The 25821-nt window shown below is 34.6% G+C and overlaps 3 protein-coding genes across 6 annotated transcripts; all 3 read left to right on the forward strand.

Moving 5' to 3' along the window:
- The first annotated feature begins 2146 nt into the window (after positions 1–2146).
- RUS1 (root UVB sensitive-like protein (Protein of unknown function, DUF647)) lies at positions 2147–6733 on the forward strand. The gene is made up of 6 exons (XM_068612657.1): positions 2147–3237; positions 3809–3865; positions 4054–4252; positions 4789–4904; positions 5479–5655; positions 6032–6733. Exons 1-6 carry the CDS (start codon positions 2299–2301, stop codon positions 6320–6322), a joined length of 1779 nt encoding a protein of 592 aa, XP_068468758.1. The 5' UTR covers positions 2147–2298; the 3' UTR covers positions 6323–6733.
- A 147-nt stretch (positions 6734–6880) lies between these two features.
- Positions 6881–9815, forward strand: LOC137811074 (2-oxoglutarate (2OG) and Fe(II)-dependent oxygenase superfamily protein). Of its 4 annotated transcripts, none has more exons than XR_011081024.2 (4): positions 6881–7766; positions 8124–8299; positions 9024–9148; positions 9226–9815. XR_011081024.2 is itself a non-coding variant. In XM_068612659.2 (4 exons), the coding sequence occupies exons 1-4, from the start codon at positions 7113–7115 to the stop codon at positions 9363–9365; spliced, it is 1041 nt and encodes a 346-aa protein (XP_068468760.1). In that variant the 5' UTR covers positions 6881–7112; the 3' UTR covers positions 9366–9815. The 4 variants fall into 4 exon arrangements, 2 of the variants coding, with proteins under 2 accessions (XP_068468760.1, XP_090154556.1); XR_011081026.2 differs by having other exon boundaries at positions 9050–9148; positions 9226–9303; XM_068612659.2 differs by having other exon boundaries at positions 9078–9148.
- Positions 9816–10646: 831 nt separating this feature from the next.
- On the forward strand, positions 10647–12136 carry LOC137811073 (Tetratricopeptide repeat (TPR)-like superfamily protein). The gene has a single exon (XM_068612658.2). The coding sequence runs from the start codon at positions 10767–10769 to the stop codon at positions 12027–12029; it is 1263 nt and encodes a 420-aa protein (XP_068468759.1). The 5' UTR covers positions 10647–10766; the 3' UTR covers positions 12030–12136.
- Positions 12137–25821: the final 13685 nt, after the last annotated feature.

Consider the following 25821-nt stretch of genomic DNA (forward strand, 5'->3'; position numbering starts at 1 on the left):
AACATTATGTTTAAATACATTCAAAATATTGAAAGAGAAGCATACCAATGATGCATTTTCAAATTAGATTGAACTAGTTGAACCATCATTTCATTTCTTTCTCTCGGTTTATTGTGCAGTATGATCATATTTTTTTTGTACGATGATCATTTGAAAACATGACCTTGTGCTACCATTGCTTCTCAAAAAACATAATCTAATTGGAATAGGCCCTTATGACGCAAAAGATCTTGATAGTACATATTAATGGTTGACAATAAATTAATTGTGGATTATTTATGTCAAGCACCTATGTTTGAATATCTTCTCGCCGGTTGACTCAGCCGCCGTTGACTTCAAAGGCAGATGGTGGCTCCTCCTATTTCTTGGTGGTTTCTGCTCTCTCCTTGGGTGGTTGGGAGTGGCTTCGTTGAAACAGAGGGGGCCCTACCTGTTGATTGCACTCCGACGATCAAGTCAGTACTGGGTTAAGAAACAGTAAGTATGTAAAGTAGTTTCAGTCTTAGAAAAGGTGTACCTTTTCTAGGGTTCTTACCACCCTTTATATAGGTTGTATCTAGGTCAACTCCCTATCCCACGAGGATCTTTCCTTTGGTGGAATTAGGGTTGTTGGGGAGGCATACTATGACGCGTCGCATAAGCTTAGCGCAGCCGCGACACAGGACTTGCCTTTTCTGGAGTGCAAAATCTTAACAGTATGACTGTCAGGGTACCAACTCATGTACCAGCATTGCGGGGCCATCTGTTCTATGGGTGCCCTAAGTATTCACATGTCATGCATGCAGTCTATCCTTGGAAACCCTAACCCTAACGGGCCTTAGTGCCTCCAAGGATTATTTACTTGTGCTAGTCCTGAAGGTACTACACACACTACATGCATGAACTTCTGTCGTGACTTAGGTCCTTCTTACATCTGAATGATAACTCATTATTATTTATGGGGCCCACCTACGTGGCCCATTAACGCGACCAGACCACTGAGGTTCGATGTCGACGTCTGATGTTGACCTCTCACGAAGCCGTTGTTCGAGGTCTGGCCAGTACATAATACATTCAAAATAAGATCTCACTCCCACAATAAACAGACTCTTATGCGTGGCGGGACAGAAAAATCAACCTGCGTTCATTACGCGGGGCGGGCCAGCCCGCATTATCTTCCCGAGTGAGATTACTTATATATGTTTTGGAGAGATATATGATTAATGATCAGATACATGACATGATGTACATGCCCTTCTTATGTAACATTTTGTATGAATATAAGTTTGATTGCTTATGTACATGTGTATATGTTATTGTATATCGTATATAAGGTTTGATTCTAAATAAATGACCTCTGATTGAGTGGTTCTACATAACTTTTAATGAGTGGAGTTTGGATTAATATGATAAACACAATACTCACATTAACAAATTTTATTCTTGTTTAATTACCTAAGCATAAGACTATAAAAAAAAGCCTTATATTTAACTTAATAACAAATCTATAGTAGATATTTTCATTTCATCCTAACTTCGTAAACATAAGTCATTTAAAATGTAATATATTCAATGCATACATTATCCATTAGTGTGATCATTTATTATAATTTAAAATTTTATAAAAAATAGCTTGTAATTAGTGACTATGCATGATTAAAGTCTTAAAGTGACTACGTGCGAATAATACAAAATTATTTTACTGGACACATTGGAAAAAAAAGTAGAATTTAAAAAAAAAACAATAATATAGTATTTAATATTAGGATTTTGTGTTGTATTTATATTTAGAGGACTTTTGAATATATATAGATCTTATGATAAGCTATGATGTGGTTTTGTATATAGTATCTTCTAGTATAGTTACATACGACATCATTTTTTAAATAGTTTCACACATTTATTTCATTTTTTAAAATAATAAAAATCTAAACATTAAATTTAATTAAACTTAAAGTGCATACTTTATTAGTATTTTTCATAAAAAAAACTATATTCTTTTAAAATATAAATTTTATTACTGTAAATAATATATAAATTTGCTTTTATTTATATTAAAATGTCAGGAAATTATTAAACTTGTTTCTATCTGAATATATTTTTAAAACATGTGGTAAAAAATCCTAAACTATAATTTCTATTTATAATTTTTCTCAATAAAAGACAATGGTGAACAGTATGAAGAAAAGAGACTGTAATAGCAGCATGAAGAGTGATCATAACCGGTCACATTGATTGAGCATTAGTACCCTAAATACGATGATGTCAAATCTTTGACATTTCTTCCTCTTCCATTCCCGTGCCGGCGGAACCACCAAAATGGGCTGCGCCTGCACGCCCTTATGCGCCTCTCTCTTCACTTCTCTTCCACTTCGCCACCGCCTTCCACCGTCATCGCCACATTTCGCCTCCGCCGTCCCCTTTCGTCCCAAACAACAAACCCCTTATCATACTTCTCGCCTTTCGGCCCTTCCTCTGTTATCCCAAGGCAGCGGAAACAACAACAACAACAACGGTGGTAGTTGGGGTAACCCCTTTGATTCCAACGATTCTGATTCAGATTCAAATTCAAATTCTCATCGCATCCTTTTCCTTTCCCTGCTATGCTCTTCCGCCGTATGTTTCTTCGGCCACCTCCTTCTGGTTAAACTTGCAAACGCCAAAACCTGGTCTTCCTCTTCCGACAACGAACTTTTGTCTGAACCCGTTTGGGAAGTCAAAGGTGGCAAGTGGACCAGGCTTGTCCCTGACCCCACCAACGATGTCTTTGTCTCCGCACACCCGGGGTTGTTGGCGGAGTTACAATCCCTCAAGCCTTCACAATTTGCAACCTTCGTGTGGCTGAAGTGCAGAGACATCTTCACGCGGTTAATGCTTCCAGAGGGTTTTCCGGAGAGTGTGACGAGTGATTACTTGGAGTATTCTCTGTGGAGAGCAGTTCAGGGTGTAGCTTGCCAGGTTAGCGGGGTGCTAGCAACGCAATCGTTGCTTTATGCTGTTGGACTGGGAAAAGGGGCTATTCCAACTGCTGCTGCCATCAATTGGGTGCTCAAGGATGGAATTGGGTACCTCAGTAAGATCATGTTGTCAAACTTTGGTCGCCATTTTGATGTTAACCCCAAAGGGTGGAGATTGTTTGCTGACCTTCTTGAAAATGCTGCCTTTGGTTTGGAAATGTGTACTCCTGCTTTCCCTCAGTTTTTCGTGCTCATTGGTGCTGTGGCTGGGGCCTCTCGCTCTGCTGCTTCACTGATTCAGGTTATTCCAGTTTTTAGTACTTGAAGGTTTTGCTAAGTCTTTCTAGTATTTTTTTTTAACACGGAAAGAGAGAGCTTTTGACCGTTCTGATTTAAGTAAGAGCGATGCACATTGAAATCAAGTGTTTAAGTATTATAATGATGATGATGAGCATGAAGTTCTTACCTTTTGCTTTTGTTTCCAATTGTGTGAATGATTCGGCATAGTTATTAGGATGTTATGATTTGCAATTCGAATCGTGCAATTTGAAATAAATTGGATTTGGCTAACCAGAAATTTTTATCATTTGATATGAACAATTTGCAATGTCTTTCACGTTTATGTCTTTTTGTCTAGATAGTGTTGGTCAAGCCAGTTTTGTGTTGTGTATAATCTGTACCTTACACGTTGATTCAATTTCAATCATTGAAACTAATACAATGCATGTTGAAACTAAGTGTTTAAGTATAGCAATGATACGTTTGTATAAAGTAATTCATTTGTTTGTTCTAGCTTGCCGAGTCGGTCATTTCTTGCTGCTCTCCGAGATTGATAACTATCATTGGAAGTTTGAACTGTTTTTTCTTCACAGGCTTCTACAAGGAGCTGTTTCTTTGCTGGTTTTGCTGCTCAAAGGAATTTTGCTGAGGTGAAAACTTGATCCTTTATTCTTTATTGACTAGGAGTATTAAGTCATTGATGCAACACAACACTCATTTCATTTCCTTGGTTTGGTATCCATCTAGTGCTGAGTGGCATGATTGATGAATATTCATTTGACACATTTGTTTTTACCTATATACTGTTTTCTTTCTGAAAATGACTGTAAATTTGTAGGTAATTGCTAAAGGGGAAGTGCAAGGAATGGCAAGCAGATTTATCGGTATTGGGCTTGGTATAGGATTGGGTAACTGCATAGGCTCCTCCACACCCCTTGTTCTTGCTTCATTTATTGTCTTGACTTGGATCCACATGTACTGCAATCTGAAGTCGTACCAGTCCATTCAATTACGGACTTTAAATCCTTATCGTGCAAGTAATTTCTGATCCCTGTCTTATACCCGCTTAAACACAATCATGTGAGAGCTGTGTTACTGTTTCTCTTTTAGAAATAATTAGTTTACTTTATAATGTTCATGAAATATGGTGATATGTAAATATAAATAAGGCAATGATGTTAGTCAGCTATTGTTAGTTCATAGCTGTCTGGTAGCTGCCTATAAGTAAGGAAGGTTGTTGTATTCTAGACGGCTGAATCTAGATTGAATGTTAATGACAGAAGTGGGTGCACATATTCTTTGACCTTTCTTTGTTCTCTCTTGTTTCCCTGAGACCTCCCTATTCTGTTTTGTGCTCTCTTCCCCTCTTCTTTCTCTGTCTTTCATCTTTCCCGCCTAATTCTATATCATATGGAATATTCTGAAATGTTCTCGCTGTGTAGATTTAATTTTATAAGATGGGAAATTTTCTTAGGTTGTCTGTTTGAGGACTTGGAAATCTGGAAATGCTACTAGGGTTGATTTTGACATCAAAAGGTCAAAACTTAATATGTCTCGTTGATTATTTTGGCAGGTTTGGTTTTCAGTGAATATCTACTCAGTGGCCAGGCACCTCCAGTTAAAGATGTCAATGACGAGGAGCCACTATTTCCAGCAGTACCCATATTAAATGCAACTTTTGCTAACAAGGTGAGTTAATCTTGCTTGTGTTAAAGTTGTGAAATTTAAATCTTTGAAATGAAAGCTCATGTCTTCCTGGTTCAAAAGTTTCTGCTTGCTATATCGATTTATTTATTTTGGTCATGGCTTGTGTAATTTTAAGGTTCTTTCTGTCTTCTTCTAATAGCCCTTATCACTTCTCAGTTCAGGCTGGGGAGTATCAGGTCATATCTGTCTGTCCCTTGTTATGATGGTAACTTGTTGGAAAATTTACTTTTTGCATTTTTATTAGTTTTAATATGGTCATTATTCTTATGCCACCGTAAGTCCTTCACTAATTTTTCCAATGCCAGTTGAGTATAGGAAGTATGAAACATAAAACACGTGAGACTGACCTATAAATATAATTTTATTTCCTCTTCTCAACCTTCTACAAACACGTAGTATTAGTATGAAGTATCTACAATAACATTACGCCATATATACTCTTCCAACATCATTTGATTAGGGTGCCCTATAAGGATGGACAAGTATCAGAAATGATTGGTATTATGTTTAGCATAAGCTAATTTTGAATATTTTGGCTTGTTTACTTTTGTAATAGGCACGATCAATTGCTTTATCATCTGAAGCAAAAGACGCAGCTGCAGAAATTGAACGTCGTCTGCAGCTTGGATCCAAGCTCAGTGAAATTGTCAACGGCAAGGAAGATGTGCTTGCCCTCTTCCGGCTTTATAAAAAAGAAGGGTACATCTTGTCAGAGCACATGGGAAAATTCTGTGTAAGTTGGCAACTAACTTCACTTTTATTGTCATTGGGTTTTTTCTCATCCTAAAGAGTGTGAGGGAGATGGTGTCTTTCCTCCTTGATTCATGTTTAGATGTATATTATATTACTGTAAAACACACTGAAACAACAGAAGGCTGCGCAATTCATTTTTATCTTGTAGCTTTTCTTTTCCTTTCTGAGCTTATCTGTTCTTTTTCTGTCTATAAAAATTTAAAGCTATTGGTTGAAAGTGTCGTGGTTTATTTGTCAAAATAATTATTAGTAAAATGGTACATCAAGTTCAGTCTTTTCTCAATTTGAAAGGCTATTTTATATTAAATTTTTGCCGTTGTGTATCATGGGTCTAATAATGCGTGTTCCCGGTTCAGGTTGTACTCAAAGAAAACTGTTCACAGCAAGACATGCTCAAGGCACTGTTCCAGGTCAATTACCTTTATTGGTTAGAAAAGAACGCAGGAATTGGAGGAAGAGGAACCCTGAATGATTCCAGACCTGGTGGGAGGTTGCATACATCTCTGGATTATGTAGAAAGGGAATTCAACCATCTAAAAAATGATGGAGAATCGGTAGGCTGGGTCACGGACGGGCTTATTGCAAGGCCATTGCCAAATAGGATTCGCATTGGCGATACAACATCCTCAAACTCGGTGAGTAGCTGACACGGCCAAAGACTGGTGGTTTTCATTCATGACCACTTGCATAGCTGCTTGGGAAAGCTAGTTGGGATTCAACATTTCTTGAAGATCAAGGACTGGTTGGTAATTGGCCATTGGTGCAATGCGTGCAACAAAGTGAGTGGCCCCAAGATAACCACAACTAGTTGAAGCCATATGGTGACATGGTGTGGCAAAAGCCCACTTTGCCTATCTCATTGGCAGTGAAATGGACTGACCCGGAAACAGTCACATAACTGGGAAACAACATACAGCTTTTATTTTTGAGATTGCACCCCACGGATAGATTGAGTTGTGCATATAAAAACTCCACTTTTTGCTTGTATCGCAACCAAACCTGTATAATATATACTACAGTTGGGCAAAATCTCGTACAAATACATTTCGTTCCACAAATTTGATGTCTCTCTACAGTTATAGATTGTCTTTGCCACAAATGCTGACATTGCTTGTATATTCTACCTAAAAAGCAAAACTTGATTTAACAATTTGCTGACTTGTAAAAACAAAATATAGTCACCTCCAAACGTTATTTTTGTCTCTAGAAAAAAGAACGCACAGATTTTCAGAATGAAAAATGCTAAAGAATCAATGGCCGCCTGCCCTGTTTTATACTGATTGTTAAACTTTTCCAGAACGTATGAAAAAGAGTCATAAATTTCATATCTCGATCAAAAACTAAAGTAGCTGCTTCCGTTTTCATTTCACGTTATCATCAACCCCACGTTACGTATAAAACGCACTAGAACCGTCTGAGAAAGTGAGAGTTAGAAAGATGAAGGAGGTAGAGGAACTGTGGAGGGAAGTAAGGGATTTGAGCTTGGGAAACAGTGGAAGAGTAGAGAGACTAGAGTGTCCACCTAACCCAGTTGAATTCCTGAGAGACTTCGTAACTCCAAACAAGCCATGCATAATCTCCAACGCCATCTCACACTGGCCCGCACTCTCTTCCTGGCCCCACCACGCCTACCTCTCCCAAACCCTCTCCGCCGCCACCATCTCCCTCCACCTCACCCCCACCGGCGCCGCCGACGCCCTCGCCCCTCTCCATTCCTCCCTCTGCTTCGCCTCCGCGCACGTGCAGCACGTGCCCTTCCCCGAAGCCCTTAGCCTCATCTCCAATTCGGAACCCCACAAGCTTGTGGCTTACGCGCAGCAACAAAACGATTGCTTTCGCTCTGAGTATTCGTCTCTCGCCGCTGACTGTGATCCGCACCTCGGTTGGGCCACCGAAGCTATTGGGTCTGAGCCCGAAGCTGTGAACCTTTGGATTGGTAACCAACATTCCCAAACCTCGTTCCACAAGGATCATTACGAGAATCTCTACGCTGTTGTCACTGGGGAGAAACACTTTATCTTGCTGCCACCTACTGATGTTCATCGCTTGTACATTCGTCAGTACCCTGCTGCCACTTACACATATTCTTCGGTATTTTCATCCCATTGTTTTTTATTCAAGAAAATATGCATTTTTCTTTTCTTTTCATTCCATAGGGTGGTACCATCATTTATATGTGAAGTTACTGACAAGTAACTTTACCGAGGCTATCAAGCTATAAATTTTATCTTTTCGTAACTAGTTTTGTATTGGTAGAAACTTACAGTATGCTAGCAAAGTTAGAAGCTGAAACTTTCAAGGAAGAAACAACGCAGTTGATTTTTATTTTGAAACCAAATTGTAGTTTTGCTCCTTTTTTTTCTTCTTGTTGAAGGGGTCTGGACTTTACTACAAAAAGTATCAGCTTTTGGAGTTGATTTCATTTGGGTGTTGTGGGTTTGTTTGTAGGATACAGGAGAGTTCGATTTGGAGCTTGAGAGGCCAACAAGACATGTGCCTTGGTGCAGTGTGGATCCATATCCTTCTGTGGAGACCGTGGATGATGAGATGGCCAAATTTCCCCTGTACTTCAATGGCCCTCGGCCTTTTGAATGTACTGTGAAGGCCGGGGAGGTTCTCTATTTGTAAGATTCCCCTCTTCTGCATTTGCATGTGTCTAATTCTCGTTTTCTTTCTTCTGTTGGATGTTCTTTATCATCTGTTTGTTTCCGATATTCTGCCAATTTTACTCTTTATGATGCCATCATATGTCAATCGCTGCTTAAGCACCTGTTATGTCTAATTTATGTGGAGAAAAGGATACACTGCACCATGGAAATCCAGTTTTGGTGCTATTTGGAAGCACATTCAAACCATTTTGTTATGCCATAGCATGTCGGGTCAATTCGTCATTAAGCAACTTGACTTTGCTATATGTAAAGCTCATGAAACATGGGATATTTTATTCACAAATTGTGGTGTGGAGCAGGAGATTTGTAATTCCTGTTCTGCAAATGTATTTCCACGTCCTGATATAATTTTTTCTAGACAACTTTGCAATATTTACTGAGGCTTCTGTCCAGCAATTTTTGTCATACAGCACGAGTGAATACATGAATTTGGTGGTATTTATTTCTGTTGGTATATTCCGCTTTAAGTGTTTCTGCCCTCTTCCCTCAACCCCTGAAAAGATAAGAAAAAAACAAGGAAAGCATTGCACGACTAGCTCAATGTAGCAATTACTTTCAATATAATGGGAATTTTTTGGCAATCGTGTTAGAGATTTTTCCTTTGTTTGGTTGCATCAAAGTGTACCAGATTGTTAACTTGAAAGAAGAGTATTGGAAGTGGGAATAACCAAGACTGTAGTTGTCTATTGATTATCCTGTCTGTAGTATATGCTGAAGGAGGAAACTAATGCAGGCCTAGCATGTGGTTCCATCATGTTAGACAGGGTGCGGATGATGGAGGATTAACTATTGCAGTAAATTATTGTAAGGACCCAACCTTCCCTTTTCAGTTCCAGGTCCAATTTTAATCAGAATTTTGATGTTACTTGTATGTTATGCAGGGTACGATATGCAGTTCGATGTTAAGTATGCTTATTTCAACTTCTTACAATCTATCCAATATCGATCCACTCCAAGTCCAATGCTAAAAGATAATTTGGCTGAGGAGATAGATTCAGGTCCTGATGAATATGAATCTTGATGAATTCTCATTTCTCAGCCTGCCATATTTAATGAATTGAATTCAGGTGAATGCTGAAGACCAAAAGTAAATGGTACTTCACCAAACACCTTCAGGAAACAGTTTGAGAAAGCATTATTTCCCAAAACGTGCAGCTACTTGTTCGATGGTGACATGACTTGTGCCTAGTGCCATACAGTTTTGTCCTTCATTTGTAGCATATGATGCCAATTTTCCCCATTACCATTTTCTTTTCACCCTTATTGCCGGGTTGCTGTATGTATTAGTCTTGTTGAGCAAATTGTCCCAAGACAGGTTGTGTTGTGTGTTGTGTCTAGTGCCACAAACAACCCATTGTTTTATACATATGCGTTCTGCAATATCCATAAAGTGTTTAGCATTTGTTTTCCCCCCTTACCTTATGGACGTTTCTACTAGGAAAAAATGTTCTGCACCATTGAAGCGAGGCAATTATTTGGTTTTTTGTTTTATTTTAGAAGAATATTTTTTAAATGTGTATTGTTTATGAAAAAGATAAAATGTGAGATAAAAATGGTTATGTATAATAAGGTTGAATATTTTTTTCAACTAAAATGCTTGAATTTTGTTTTTGGTTTCTCCAGGGCATTTCACTCATTTTCGCCATGTGATCTGGTTTCTTGGGTTAAATTGAATTGAATCCATTGACATGTTTAGGCAACCATAGTAAATGTGGACAATTCTCACATGTATCATGTAGACCATGTGGCAGCTTATATGATACAATTATCTACCTCGTGATAACTGCTAGATGTCTCTTTCCAAGATTTTATTGATTTCTTGAAAATTCTTAAAATTATATTTTAGCCCTTAAATTTTGTTATGATTGAAGTTTATACGGATTTCTCTACCAAATATCAAAATATTCGGAATGAGTTATTGTGTATATCTTTTTTCAATTTATAGACACCTATTCACATTCATTTGATGTGTGTGATGTCAAAAATAATGTTAACTATCCTACTTATACTAGGAGGGTATATAGAAATTCATGGAAAGAAGAGTGTAAGATTCGAAAAGTCACCTTGGCACGAGTTATTTTATGTAAATAGCTTATTTTTTGTTTACTTGAAATGTTGTATGTATACAATTTTTTTATTTTTAAATATATTAAATTACAATTTCTTTTATTCTATCACATAAATTAAAACATTTTTCACTTACTTTTCTTTCATTTTTATTTTTCCTTTTCTCTTTTTTTTTTCAAACTGTAAATACTTAAAAATAAAATTAATTTTGAGGTGTTTCTTATGCAAAGGAAAGGATAATAGGATAAGAAAGGCAAATGTAGAAGACGAAGAACTGAAAGTGAGGGTGGTATTTGGACGATTATGATAGAAGAAACATTGGTAGCGGAATCCTAGGTTGTCTTCTACATGAAAAATGGTACTCATCACTGCACCTGTGCCAACACTACCTTCCCACCACCTATTGTTAGACCAAAACCTTGATCCGAAGAACCACAAACCACGTACTTTGTCTTCTCCCAGCCATCAACTCGAGCTTCTACCACCGCTGCGCTACCCCATTCACACCTTCCCACGTCCCCTTATTCCTCAAACAACTACTTTCACCAAGAAGGAGATAAAGAAAAAGAAGAGAAAAGAGGCTACAACCTTAGACATATTGCACTTGATGGACGCTCTACCTTTTCCTATAACCATTGACATATACACTTCTTTGATAAAAGAGTGCACTGTTTCCGGCGACCCAGAAACTGCCATTGAGTTGTACACTCACATCTCCAAGAGCGACATCAAACCACCCTTGCCTTTCCTCAATCGGATTCTCATTATGTTCGTGTCCTGTGGTATGTTGGAAAATGCACGCCACATGTTTGAAAAAATGCGTGTAAGGGACTTCAACTCTTGGGCGACCTTGTTTGTTGCTTACTATGATAATGCCGAGTATGAGGAGGCCACGGCTGTTTTTGTCAACATGTTAGGTCAATTGGGTATGTTGCAGTTTCCTCCATGGATATGGGCTTGTCTTCTCAGGGCTTGTGCATGCACTTTGAATGTGCCTCTGGGATTGCAAGTTCATGGATGGTTGTTGAAGTTGGGTGCTTGTGATCATGTGCTTCTCAGCAGCTCCTTGATAAACTTTTACGGGAGATTTACGTGCCTGGAAGATGCGAGTGCTGTCTTCAATGGGGTGTCGCGGCACAACACGCTGACTTGGACGGCAAAAATCGTTAGTGGTTGCAGGGAAAGGCATTTCTCTGAGGTTTTTGGCGACTTCAGGGAGATGGGAATGCGAGGGGTGAAGAAGGACTGCTTCACGTTTTCTAGTGTTCTCAAGGCTTGTGGAAAGATGCTGAATCAGGAACGATGTGGTGAACAAGTCCATGCTGATGCCATCAAACTTGGGCTGATCTCGGATCACTATGTGCAGTGTAGTTTGATTGCCATGTATGGAAGATGTGGGTTGTTGACAGATGCAAAAGATGTGTTTGAGATGACCCGAGAGGAGAGAAAGGTTGATTGTTGGAATGCTATGCTTATGGGTTACACACAGAATGGTTTCCACATTGAAGCTGTCAAGTTTCTGTATCAGATGCAGGCAGCTGGAATGCAGCCCTGGGAATCTCTGCTTAAAAAATTAAGAATTGCTTGTGGCAGTATTACCTACTCAAACATGAATTAACTGTATAACAAGTATAGTATTGTACATTGACAGTGTAAAAAAATGTTGAATGGATACCCCAACACCTACCTTAAAAATGTTGAATGTTAAAAATTGTTTATTCACTATTTTTGTGTCTAACGTAAAATATTAGTTTAGAGCAATGTTTCAAAATTTGGAATCCTTTGTGTTTAGATTGTGCCATAATTTGAAAGGTTTCTCATCAATAGATAATTGATTTAATTACCTTATTCGTTCTATATTTAGAATCAATATTCAATTTGGTACAGTGGTTTTAAAAAAAATAAATTTGGTCTCTATGTTTTTTAAAATGTATCGAAATTGGTTATTTTCATTATTATTATGTCTATGTGGCAGGAAAGAGAGGAGAGAGTGTTTATGCAGGAGAGAGTGTGTTTATGTGGAGAGTGAGTATTTATGTGGAGAGAGGTGAGATTTATTATTATTATTATTATTAATATTGTTATTACTATTATTATTATAGTTGTTATTATTATTATTTTTATTGTTATTATTGCTGTTGCTGTTATTTTTCTTCATATTGATATTATTTTTCTTAATATTAATATTATTATTATTACTGCTGTTATTTTTTATTATTATTACTACTATTATTATTATTAATAATAATAAAATAATAATACTAATAATAATAATAAAAATAACAGCAGTAATAATAATAATAATATTAATATTAAGAAAAATAATATTAATATTAATAATAATAATAATAATATTAATATGAATATTAAGAAAAATAATATTTATAATAATAATAATAATAGTAATAATAATAATATTAATATTAAGAAAAATAATATTAATATTAAGAATAATAATAGTAATAATAATAATATTTATATTAATAATAATAATAATAACTCTCAATCTTACCTTTCTCCACGTAAACACTCTCTCCCACATAAACACCCTCTCTCTCTCCCCATAAACATCCTCTCTCTGCCACATAGACATTCTCTCCCTGCCATGTGAGCAACACCTAACGCTGTTAGGTGAAATTTAACGGAAAGCAGCAATTTGGATATATTTTAAAAAATATAGGGACCAAATTGATATTTTTAAAAACCATGGCACCAAATTAAATATTGACCAAAATATAATAACGAATAAGGTAATTAAATCTAGATAATTTGAATTTTTTTACTTCTTCCTAAGTAAAAAAAAAGATATAAAATATCTAACTTTCTTTCTAATAGTCGTTTGGTAGAAAGAAGAAAAACAAGAGAAAGTGCAAAAGAAAAAAAAATGTAACAAATGAGAAAAAAAAAGTTTGTTTAAAGAAAAAATAAATTATTTTATTTATTATTAATAATTTCTTTATTTTTAACATTATTTTTTTCATCATTCATTAATATAATAATAAAAAAATAGATCCATAATTAATAATTGATTATGAAAAGTTAAAATAACTTTCAAACATTTTTCTCACACTATATAAAATAATCAATTAATTATGTTTTCTTAACTTTTCTCATAACTTTTTTTTTTCACTATGAATGCATTTAAATCCTTAAATGCGTTATACTTTTGTGCTTTGTTCAAAACAAATCACATTTTAAGGATTTATAAACTATTATGCTCAATGTACCCAATACTTTCACTTTAGATAGAAACGACTATGTGATTTGAGTGTAAGAAGTTAAGAGAGGAAATTATATCTCTTATTATTTTCTACTGTGTGCTTTATTTATTTATTTATTTATTTATTTATATTTTCACTCGTATATTTCTGTATCCGGTTTTTGTTATATGATGTTTAAGTTATATTGATTCTTTGCATTTTGGGATCTTTGACTTCCACGATCCCAAGATTTATCTTTTCGAGTACATTTCAATTTTTGAAGTTACAAGATAAAAATGATTTTAATTCTTAAAATTACAAGGCTAAATAAATATAAATAATAAAATAAATAATATTTGGTATTTATAAAGATGAAAATCGAAAATCTCAACATCGGTATCTCTATCACAAAAACAAAATGTAAATGGAACAAAATCATAATTCAATAGCACGATTAATTAACAAATAATAGACGATAAACATCATTCATAATACGATTATCAACGTTTAGATTTGTTGGATCAAGTCTAATCGTTCATACTAAGGAAATCCAAGATAATAATCGTAAATAGGTATTACCTCCTTAAGATAAAAGATAATAAAAAATCTGATCTTAAACTAATATCCTTAATTCAAACTTAAACTAATTTGGACGACAAAGTACAATTTTAGAAAACAAAAATTGAGATCAAAAGACTCAAGAATTTGGGGATCATAGATAAAAAAAAACATGTGTTAGAGAAATTTGACCTTTGAAGAAAAAAAATTAAATTAATTTATTAATGTTATTAATTTCAGATTAATTTATCATGTTCTCTCTTTCTTTCTTGTGAAGTAGCTAATTTCTTCCTCCACCTCCATGGTTTCTTCGAGCACCTCCATACTTTGTGGGAAAAGTCAAATTTACTCTTAATGAAATTAAAAATCAAATCACATAAGATATCCTTTTTTTTTGAAAAGTCAGTTTTACCTTTAATTTTTTTTGACAATTATCATACCACTCACAAATTTCAATAAATTTTCTTCATACACCTACTCTAACACACTCCAATTCAAACACATTCACTCAATTTCTTTACACCTTCATCTTAAATCCTCACATATATTCTCAAATTCTTATACTTTCACTTTCCAATCCAACACACAGCGTCAATAGTTTATAATATCTACTAAATTTTTGAAACAAAGAATTGAGGAAACTAAACTGCGATAAAAACAAGTGACTGGAAATAATTGAGAGAGAATATAAGCAGTGTAAAATAAATGAGTTGTTTGGAGTACTGGTGAAGTCGCATTCGCTTGACATCTTAAAATATCTGAGAAAACTTCAAGAAGCTTTTGACAAATATCTTACACGTTAGAACTTGTGGACTGAAAGGTTTTGGGGCCACAATTGGGAAATAGATGAAGTAGCTTATACTCCACCTATGCTTTTATTCGTGTTTGGACAAATAGTGAAGTTGAAAGTGAGTGTTGCTAAAACCTTCTTATCTCCTTCCCCAATCACCGGGGGACATTTTATTCCGTCTCCTTGTCCCGTTTCCAAGCATCAAACACATCTCAAAAATCTATCTCATCTTAATAAAATCACAAACTTTTTCATCATATCATTTTTCCTTCTTTATTACTTGTTAATGTAATTTTTTTTATTAATATATGTTTACTGAGAATTTATATGTCTTACGATGTAATTTTGTTTGAATTAATATATATATATTTTTTTATAGTTTAGATAAGTTTGTTTTAATGATGAAAACATGGCATACAAACTGTTTTAAATATTTTATTTTAGAAAAGTTATTAAATATTCGTAATTTAAAAAAATTCTGCAAGTTTTTTTATAGATAGATATCACTTGAATAAAAAAATAAATATAAATAAAACTTCCACCCAATAAAACAATTATTGACAAGTCTTACCGAAAATGTTTGTCATCTATCGCTACCACACCTTCATATCCTTACTTAAGTGGTAAAATGATGGGTGGGTTTGGATTTCCATTTAAAGATATTAAACATCAACGAATACGTGTTTAGATTGTCGTTTTATACTATATTTGATATTTAGGTAGAAAATGAAGAAGTTTGGAAGAAGAAAAAATAGTAAGAAATAAAAATGGTTTGAATTTAAAGAAAGATTAAATGAGTGTATTTTATTATTGTAGGGATATCGTGTGCGGAAGCGTGATAATTTCAACCAAAGATTATGGGAAATTAAAGTAACAAGTAAAGTGAGAATGATACCAGAATTTTTAGGTGGAAAACCCCTTTAAATAGAAGTGAAAAACCACCGGCGAGAGAGCCAAAACTTTTACTATAATGATACTGGGAGTACAATGAATTCCTCTCAGACTAATAGATAAATAGCCCTAAAACAAATCCTCTCTCTATATGGGTTAAACACTTACATCCAAGAACAGAAATAGAGAGTATATGAAAAGAGAGAGGAAGCAAGTGTGTGTTGCTTGTTTGTAGTGTTGTTACATTGCTTGAAGGAAGCCACTATATATAGTGGTTCTAGGAGACAACAATAATAAATACAATTAATGGTAATTAACCTCCCATTGATTGCAATTGATTGCGACAATTAATCTCCCATTGATTGCAATTGATTGTGACAATTAATCTCCTATTGATTGCAATTGATTGCGACAATTAATCTCTCAATTATGACAAGAAAACGGAAAGGTGAGTCATAAACCCACAAATCTTCACCTTGACTTGCCTTTGACTTGAACACTCTCTCTCACCATGAAGCCTTGATTAAGTATGGATAATACCAGCTAAGTTCAGGCAATGATCGAACTTAGCCGATGGAAGTGGCTTGGTCAACATGTCTGCAGGATTTTTGGTCGTATGAATTTTTTCAACAATTATATCTCCTGTATCAACAATGTCTCGGATAAAATGGTGTTTAATTTCAATGTGCTTGGTCCTTGAGTGATACTTACTGTTCCTGGTCAAGTGGAGAGCACTCTGACTATCACAAAATATAACAAGAACATCTTGTTGAAGACCAAGTTCACTTACCAAGCCTCGAAGCCATATAGCCTCTTTCATACCTTCTGTAGCAGCGATATATTCTGCTTCAGTGGTGGACAAAACCGCAATGGCTTGAAGTGAAGAATACCAGCTGATAGTAGACCCACATAGGGTAAAAATGTAGGCTGAAAGTGACCTTCTCCTATCTAAATCACCACCATAGTCAGCATCAACATAGCCAACTGCTCCTTCGGGATCGGCTCTATGTTGATCAAATACCAACCCAAGATCTGGAGAACCTTTCAGATAACGAAGTATCCATTTAACGGCTTCCCAGTGTGCCTTGCCTGGATTATGCATGAACCTGCTAACAATGCTAACAGCATAAGCTAAATCAGGTCTAGTACATACCATAGCATACATGAAACTTCCAATTGCATTTGAATACGGGACATGTGACATGCGTCTTTTGTCCTCGTCTGATTTTGGACACTGATCTGATGACAACTTGAAGTGGGTGGCAATTGGAGTATTAACAGCTTTGCAGTCTCGCATTCCAAATTTGTCAAGCATCTTAAGAACATACTTCTTTTGTGATAAAAAAAGTTTTCCAGCTTGACGATCTCTGTTGATCTCCATTCCCAAAATTTTCTTGGCAGGACGTAAGTCCTTCATATCAAATTCACTGCTAAGTTGGGCCTTTAACTTGTTAACTAAAGATTTATCTCTTGCAGCAATCAACATGTCATCAACATATAACAACAAGTATATAAATGACCCATCATATGTCTTTTGAAAATAGACACAATTATCATAGCAACTTCTGGAGTATCCATGTCCAACCATGAAAGAATCAAACCTCTTATACCATTGTCTTGGTGATTGCTTCAAGCCGTAAAGAGATTTTTTCAAACGACATACATGGTCCTCCTTTCCAGGTACAACGAAGCCCTCAGGCTGCTGGATGTAAATCTCTTCCTCAAGATTACCATGAAGAAAAGCAATTTTCACATCTAACTGTTCCAACTCCAAATCATACAAGGCAACTAAAGCAAGTAATATACGTATTGAAGTATGACGAACAACAGGAGAAAAAACTTCATTAAAGTCAATACCTTTCTCTTGATCAAAACCTCTTACAACAAATCTTGCTTTATTCCTTGTACTCTCAACACCAGGGATCCCTTCTTTTCTCTTAAAGATCCACTTGCAACTAATGACTCGTTTTCCTTCTGGTAACTTCACCAATTCCCATGTTTCGTTTTTGAGAAGACTCTCAACTTCTTCTTGCATAGCAGCAATCCACATTGTTGAGTCGTCACCAGAGATAGCTTCAGAGTAATTCTTGGGTTCACCTTTTTCACCCATCTCTTGTGCAATAGTTAAAGCATAAGCAATGTTGGCAGATTCTGCAATTAATCTTTGAGTCAGTTTTCTTGGTCTCTGTTGTGGAAGTTCTTGAGCCATAGACCACGGCTGTGGTAATCCTCGTCGTTTAGGTGGACCTTGCTCACGTGGACTCAAATGTTCATTTGTACCATCAATAGCAGTGACTTGATCATCTTGAGTACTGGAGGAATTGGGAACGTCTTCCTCATGAGCGGGTGTTTTAATCTCAAACTCCACCTTCTCTCGAGCATCTTCCTGGTCACCTGTATCAATTGAGGAAATGACAGTATCTTTTGCAGAAGAGAGCATAGCATTTTCATTAAAGGTCACATTTCGACTATGAATTACTTTATGAGATTCTGGGTCATATAAACGATAGCCTTTAACCCCTGAGCCATAACCCAAGAAAATGCACTTCTTAGCACGAGGTTCTAATTTTCCCTCGTTTACATGAGAATAAGCAGGGCAACCAAATATTTTAAGATTAGAATAATCAACAAGGTTACCTGACCAAACTTCTTCTGGAATGTTGCAATCAATTGATCTGTTAGGAGAGCGGTTTATCAGATAACATGCCGTTGAAGCCGCTTCAGCCCAAAAAGATTTGCTCAAACCAGAATGGGAGAACATGCAACGAACTCTCTCCAGGATAGTTCTACTCATTCTTTCTGCAACCCCGTTCTGTTGTGGAGTACTTGGGATGGTGAAGTGTCTGAAAATGCCTTCCTTCTTGCAGAAATCATTGAATTCATTCGAACAGAACTCAAGGCCATTGTCTGTCCTTAACCTCTTTATCTTCTTGCCAGTCTGATTCTCAATCAATAATTTCCACTCTTTAAAAGTGGAAAATGCTTCATTCTTATGTTTAAGAAAATACACCCACAGTTTTCGTGAGAAGTCATCAATAATTGTCATCATATAACGACATTTACCTTTGGAGGGAACTTTTGACGGACCCCAAAGATCCGAGTGAATGTAATCCAAGGTACCTTTGGTTCTGTGTATGGCTTTAGAAAAACTAACCTTTTTCTGCTTACCAAAAATGCAATGTTCACAGAAATCAACCTTTCCAGTACAGTGGTTACCAAGGTGACCCTTCTTCTTGAGGATTAGAATTCCCTTCTCACTCATGTGGCCTAATCTCATATGCCACAACTTGGTGTTATCTTTGTTGGGTGAGGCAACAGCTGCAGAACCTGTAACAGTTGAACCCTGCAGCACATACAAACTATCACATCGAATTGCCTTTAGTAACACAAGAGCTCCTTTAGACACTTTTAAAACTCCACCTTCAGCTGAGTATCTACACCCATGAGATTCAAGGGTGCCTAAGGAAATGAGATTCCGTTTCAACTCAGGGACATATCTGACACCTGTTAAAGTTCTAACAATTCCATCATGTGTCTTGATTTTGATTGTTCCTTCACCAACAACTTTGCATTGAGCATCGTTTCCCATCAAAACAAGACCATTATAAACTGGTTCATATGTGGTAAACCAATCTCTATTGTGAGACATGTGAAAAGTACAACCAGAATCAAGAATCCATTCATTTTTAGACCTTTGTTCAGTGTTGGAAGCTACAAAACAATCCCCATCAGATTCAGTTTCAACAATACTAGCTTCAGCAAATTTTTCTGGTTGTTTACCATTTCCCTTATCTTCTCTATCTTGCTTATTTTTCAATTTATAACAGTCAGAGATCTCGTGTCCCTTTTTCTTGCAATAACGACAATATTTGGAGTTCTTGCCTCTAGATTTTGACCTAGATTTATGTTTAGTGTTCCTACCTTTCTCTTGGTTTCTCCCTCTAACTACTAATCCTTCACCAGAACTTTCAGAATGAATTTGAGTATCAAATTTTTCTTTGGCTAGTAAATTAGTCTTGACATCATCAAAGCTTAAGGTAAGATAATTACCGTATAACATAATTTCTTTGAATTGTCGATGCGAGGGTGGTAGAGAAACAATAAGTAGAACGGCTTTATCCTCATCATCAATTTTAACATCCAAATTTTCAAAATCAATTATGATGGAATTAAATTCATCAAGGTGAGATTGGATGGGAGTACCTTCAGACATTCGGAGTGTAAAGAGTCGCTCCTTTAACCGGAGTTTGTTTGCAAGACTTTTGGTCATGTATAAAGACTCCAATTTACTCCATATGCCTGCTGTACTTTTCTCGTTGATGACCTCACGCAACACCTCACGGGACAAGCATAACTGGATTGCAGACAATGCCTTTTCATCCATCTCATCCCACTGCTCCTCCGTCATAGTGGTTGGTCTCATCATTTTACCTGCCAGAACTTTCTTTAAACCATTCTGGGTGAGAACAGCTAGCATCTGGACTCGCCAGATAGCAAAGCTGATTTTACCATCAAATTTCTCAATATCCAATTTTGACATTATTGAACAATAGATCCTGGTTGAATTATCGAAAAGCTCTGATGCCAATTTGTAGGGATATCGTGTGCGGAAGCGTGATAATTTCAACCAAAGATTATGAGAAATTAAAGTAACAAGTAAAGTGAGAATGATACCAGAATTTTTAGGTGGAAAACCCCTTTAAATAGAGGTAAAAAACCACCGGCGAGAGAGCCAAAACTTTCACTATAATGATACTGGGAGTACAATGAATTCCTCTCAGACTAATAGATAAATAGCCCTAAAACAAATCCTCTCTCTATATGGGTTAAACACTTACACCCAAGAACAACAGAAATAGAGAGTATATGAAAAGAGTGAGGAAGCAAGTGTGTGTTGCTTGTTTGTAGTGTTGTTACATTGCTTGAAGGAAGCCACTATATATAGTGGTTCTAGGAGACAACAATAATAAATACAATTAATGGTAATTAACCTCCCATTGATTGCAATTGATTGTGACAATTAATCTCCCATTGATTGCAATTGATTGTGGCAATTAATCTCCTATTGATTGCGACAATTAATCTCCCAATTATGACAAGAAAACGGAAAGGTGAGTCATAAACCCACAATTATTATTATTATTATTTTACTTTATTATATTATTGTTTTACTTACATATTTATAACATATTTTAACAAATAAATAATAAAAATAGCTTCATAATTGATACTGTGATATTTTTATTTAATTATATGATATATATATATATATTTTATCATACACAATTTTTTATTTATTTTGTTTTTCAACTTTCTTGATCCAAACTCAACTTTTTCTCTATTTTTATTCTTTGTCACTCTACACTCATGAGATATAAGAAGCCTTGCAAAACACTAAACTTCCATTTACAAGTTCCAACGCACTAAACCACAGAAAATATCACTTATGGATTAAAAAATGTGGTTTAAGACTCTAAATACTATATAGCAGTTATGTTTTTTTACCCTCTTTGGATGATCTGAGAACATGATAAGTTAATCTTGTGTATGCATTGAAATCCTAGGATTGTACATCTTTTTATAAAATATTATATATTAATTTAATTTTACAGAAATAGTGATAAATATCGAAGATTTCATATCAATTAGATATAAAAATATTTTATAATATATAAGTGGGTGCAAACATCATTTTAATATATAAGTCGTTTCTATAAGATTGGGTTAGACTTAAAAGTTCACATTTTAATACGGTATTAGAGTCATTTAAAGTTTATCCTAATGAAAATTTGTTAGTCAGGCCACCCGCTATTGAATCATCCATAGTATAGTCTCACGCATAAGTTAAAACAGGTCTCGACTTGAAAAAATGTGTTGAAGATCTTATTGAATATTTCATAGTATATAGTGGATACATATCTTATCTTATAAACCAGTTTTACAAGATTGAATTATACTTAAAAGTTCACAACTTAATAACAAATTATGATGATATATATTCAATATTTTATATCCAAAATATAATTCTTATTTTTTAAAGTAAGAGTTACAAGGTAATGAAAAGATCAGAAAATTTTATGATCATAAAAGGAAGTGGATACCAATATTAAATAAAAGCTTTCATGTTAGATATCACTATACAACTTGACATCTCAGCTATACTGACACCTCAAGTAATAACAATCATTTGTCATCACATGAAAAAAATATTATTAAAAAAGAAAAAAAATAAAGAAAATTAAAAAAATATGGGGGGATTAGACCAAAACCCATATGTTAACAAAAACGATACATAGGTAAACTATACCTATTCATAAAGAATTCTAAGAACATACTAGATGATATCCTATTATACCAATAAAAAGATTCTCTATGAATAAATCCTAAATTAGCCAACTTATCAACACACACATTTCCTTCACGAAAAATATAAGTAACCCTAAACATGATTTTCCCACAGTAATTAAGACAAGTATTTCATCGATTACGAAGCATCCAAGGAACATTGTTTCTAGCAGTAACCGTATTACAAACCAAAGCAGAATCACATTCCAGCCTGACATTAGTAAGCCCTATCTTTTGAGCTTCCTTCATAGCATGTATAACCTCATAAAACTCAACAATCAAAGCAATCTGAACTTCAAGAAACGCAGAAAAAGCTCCAATAAATTCCCCCATACTCCCACGAAAAATACCACCACAAGTAGCAAGATCAGGATATCCCCTAGCAGCCCCATCAATGTTAATTTTAACCTAGTCTGGTGAAGGAAACTCCCATCTAACAAAAAGAGGATGAAGAACTTTACCAGTACGAGTATTAATACCAAAAAACTTGATCACATTGAAATCCAACATATCATTCTTCATTGAAGCTTTAAACGAATTACCCACTAGAAAAGTTAAATCTTTAATAACTGAAATAGCCGTAGAAACCTCAATCTTATCTTGAAAATGAGCATAATTCTGCATACGTCATATCATCCAAATAGAAAAAATTATCACAACAAGCTTAATCAATTTAACCAAAGGACTACCATCACTCTTAATAAAAGAGAGAAGATCATCCTTATTAGAGAAATGAGAAGTAGGAAAAATCTGTCGAACCCAACTCCAAATATGCAAAGCATTAGAACATTAAAAAAATAAATGCTGAATAGATTCCTCGCGCTTTTCACAAAGCGTACACATAAAACAAATATGCAGACCTTTATTTTGAATATGCTGATATGTAAGAAGTCGCCCATAAAAAACTTTCCAAAGGACAAGAGTTTTGGAAGGCGGAAGATATGAAGACCAAATAAATTTTCCCCAACCACAGGGAACTACTGGATCCAAGAAAAAAGTCTTAGTTGAATTAAGAGTGAAATGACTAGACTCATCTAGAATCCCGTTAGGAATATCCTGTTCCGTCCTAACCATTATATGACTAAAAAGATGAGACATCTGCTGTAAAGACAATGGAATATTCCAATCACCATTTGTCCAAAACTGAGAGACTGTATCCAGAATGCTAGCATCATTAGATAATCCTACAATATTTGCTAAAAAAATAGTACCACACCATTTATCATTCCAGAAATTAATAAAAGAACTTGTACCAACAGTCCAATAAGTATAATCAAGTATAGTAGAATAAAAGTACTTAATATTAGGCCAAAGAGATGAGGATATATAAACCATTCGAAACTCACATTTTGATTTAAGAACCCTGGCTTTCAAGAGCAAAGACCAAGACCGGTTGCTATAAGCAAAATTCCAAGCAAGCTTAATAAGATATGCATTATTTTCATGGTGAAGGTTAATAATCTTCAAACCTCCATTCTCAAGGGGAGAACAAATCGTAACCCAATTAACAGTAACTATACATTTTTTCAGAATATCACCAGTCCAGATAAAATTTCGACACCACTGCTCAACTTGCTTAAGAAGAGAGACAAACCATTTATACAAATTCAAATTATAAGCTAGAAGACCCGTAATCATTGTATTGACCAACTGAACATGACCCATCATGCTAAGAGATTTACCTTTCGAAGAAGCAAGCTTCAATTGACTTTATCAGCCAAAGGTTGAAGAAAAAGACTCATTGGAGCACCAACAAAGATAAACACTCCTAAATAAGTGAAAGGAAAACAACCATGACTACAAGAAAGAATACGCTGAACTATGGTGACAAATATTGCAGAATTATCCATGGTGAAAAAACTACTCTTATAATTATTAACATATTGACCCGAGAAATCACCATATGTTTTAAGAAAAATACTCAAATTTCTAAGAGACTTATTATCTGCCATAAAAAAAATAAAAATTTCATCCTCATATAAAATATGAGAGGGAGTGAAAAACCTTGCGGACTAGCCATATGTAGTATCTTCTTATCATTCACAAACTTTGAGAGACCTATACTAAAAACTTCCTTTGCAAGATAAAAAAGTAAAGAAGACAAAAAATCACTTTATCTAACACCTCTGCTACAGCGGATACCAATATTAAGAATATAAGTAAATTTTATAACCTCTTATTTACTTACGTGTTTCAATATTATAATTATTATAAAATAGCTTTACTGTATATATTTCACTGTCAACAAAAATTGTATACCTTCAAGTTTTGATTTAGGTCGTCTAGAATCAAACTTATACCGGAAGACTTTAGTTTGAAATTTATTTTTTATTTATTTATTTTGGTTCCAATTTAATAGCAAATCCGATTTATGTTCCATATATTGTTTTTTAAAATGAAACAAGATGTAAGGGATAAAAAGAAGAAAAAAAGTTGGTGGTGTTGGCCCAAGCTAAAGTTAATATCTAAGAAAATGTGCTGTTTTGGAAAATGATTGATGGATATGGTTTCTATTTCGCGTGGCTGAAGGAAGTTAGTGCATTTATTATGGATTTTAGATACAAAGTAGTGAGCCTCATTTATCACCACAATTTGGATTCAAGGTGTTCATCACCTATTCCATTTTATTATTTTACATCAAGATTGTAATTTTTAAAAAGAAAAATATATTTCTTAATTCTTGCACGTTTGAAAAAAAAATGATTTTAGTTCTTATAACTTTTTTATTTTATTTTCATCTTTTAAATTCTAAGAATTTTATCTATAAATGTGAAATATTAGTTTTAGTTTTCATTAGTTTTAGTTTTGGGAATTTTGAAATGTACAAAATCACTTAAATGTAATTATGGCTAGTGGGTCTCTAAATTATTTTATTATTTAAAACATCTCACATAAACTTTGTACCATCAATTGTAAAATGGTTAAATATCTCTTAAATAATGTGATGGTTAAATATTGATCATGGCAAACATATTTAAATACTTAAACTAGTTCTCAAAGATTTAACAAATATATAGGATCCTAAACTAGTTTTCAAAAACCTAACAAACATTCATTTGTACGATATGATTAACATAATTATAATACAATCTAACATTGAGATTAACTTTTGTCCGATATCTAAATACTGACTTATGTATTAGAGTACCTTTTACAGGTAATTTCACAATTCAATGATTGGCTTTACATAATATTAAGGACCAGAAATTTTAATTGGAGTAAGTTCCACCCATACAAATTCAAATTTCATTTAGCAAGAAGATAGAATTATATCAAAAGGAAGTTAAATTAAATTGTTTGGTATCATTGTCTTATCTAGATAATGACCTTACAAAATATATGTCTCTCTTGCTTACCTTAAAGAAGAAATAGGTGACGATGGAATAGTGATGTTAATGGTCATGTTTTGCTTGGATGCTCCTTCTTATTTCAAATATAATTAATTTATCACATTTTGTTATAAAAAAATGAAGATATATTTTTCATTTTTTACCAACAAATTAATAATAATAAATTTCTAAATAATATTTGAAAACATTTTTTATTCACCCTTAAATAATTTATTGATTTATTTCGTGTTTCAAACGAATTAAAATTTATTCTCCATATAATTAATAATAAGCATT

Source organism: Phaseolus vulgaris, chromosome 2 (genome assembly GCF_051622355.1).
Source record: "Phaseolus vulgaris cultivar YP4 chromosome 2, ASM5162235v1, whole genome shotgun sequence".
Classification (NCBI taxonomy): domain Eukaryota; kingdom Viridiplantae; phylum Streptophyta; class Magnoliopsida; order Fabales; family Fabaceae; genus Phaseolus; species Phaseolus vulgaris.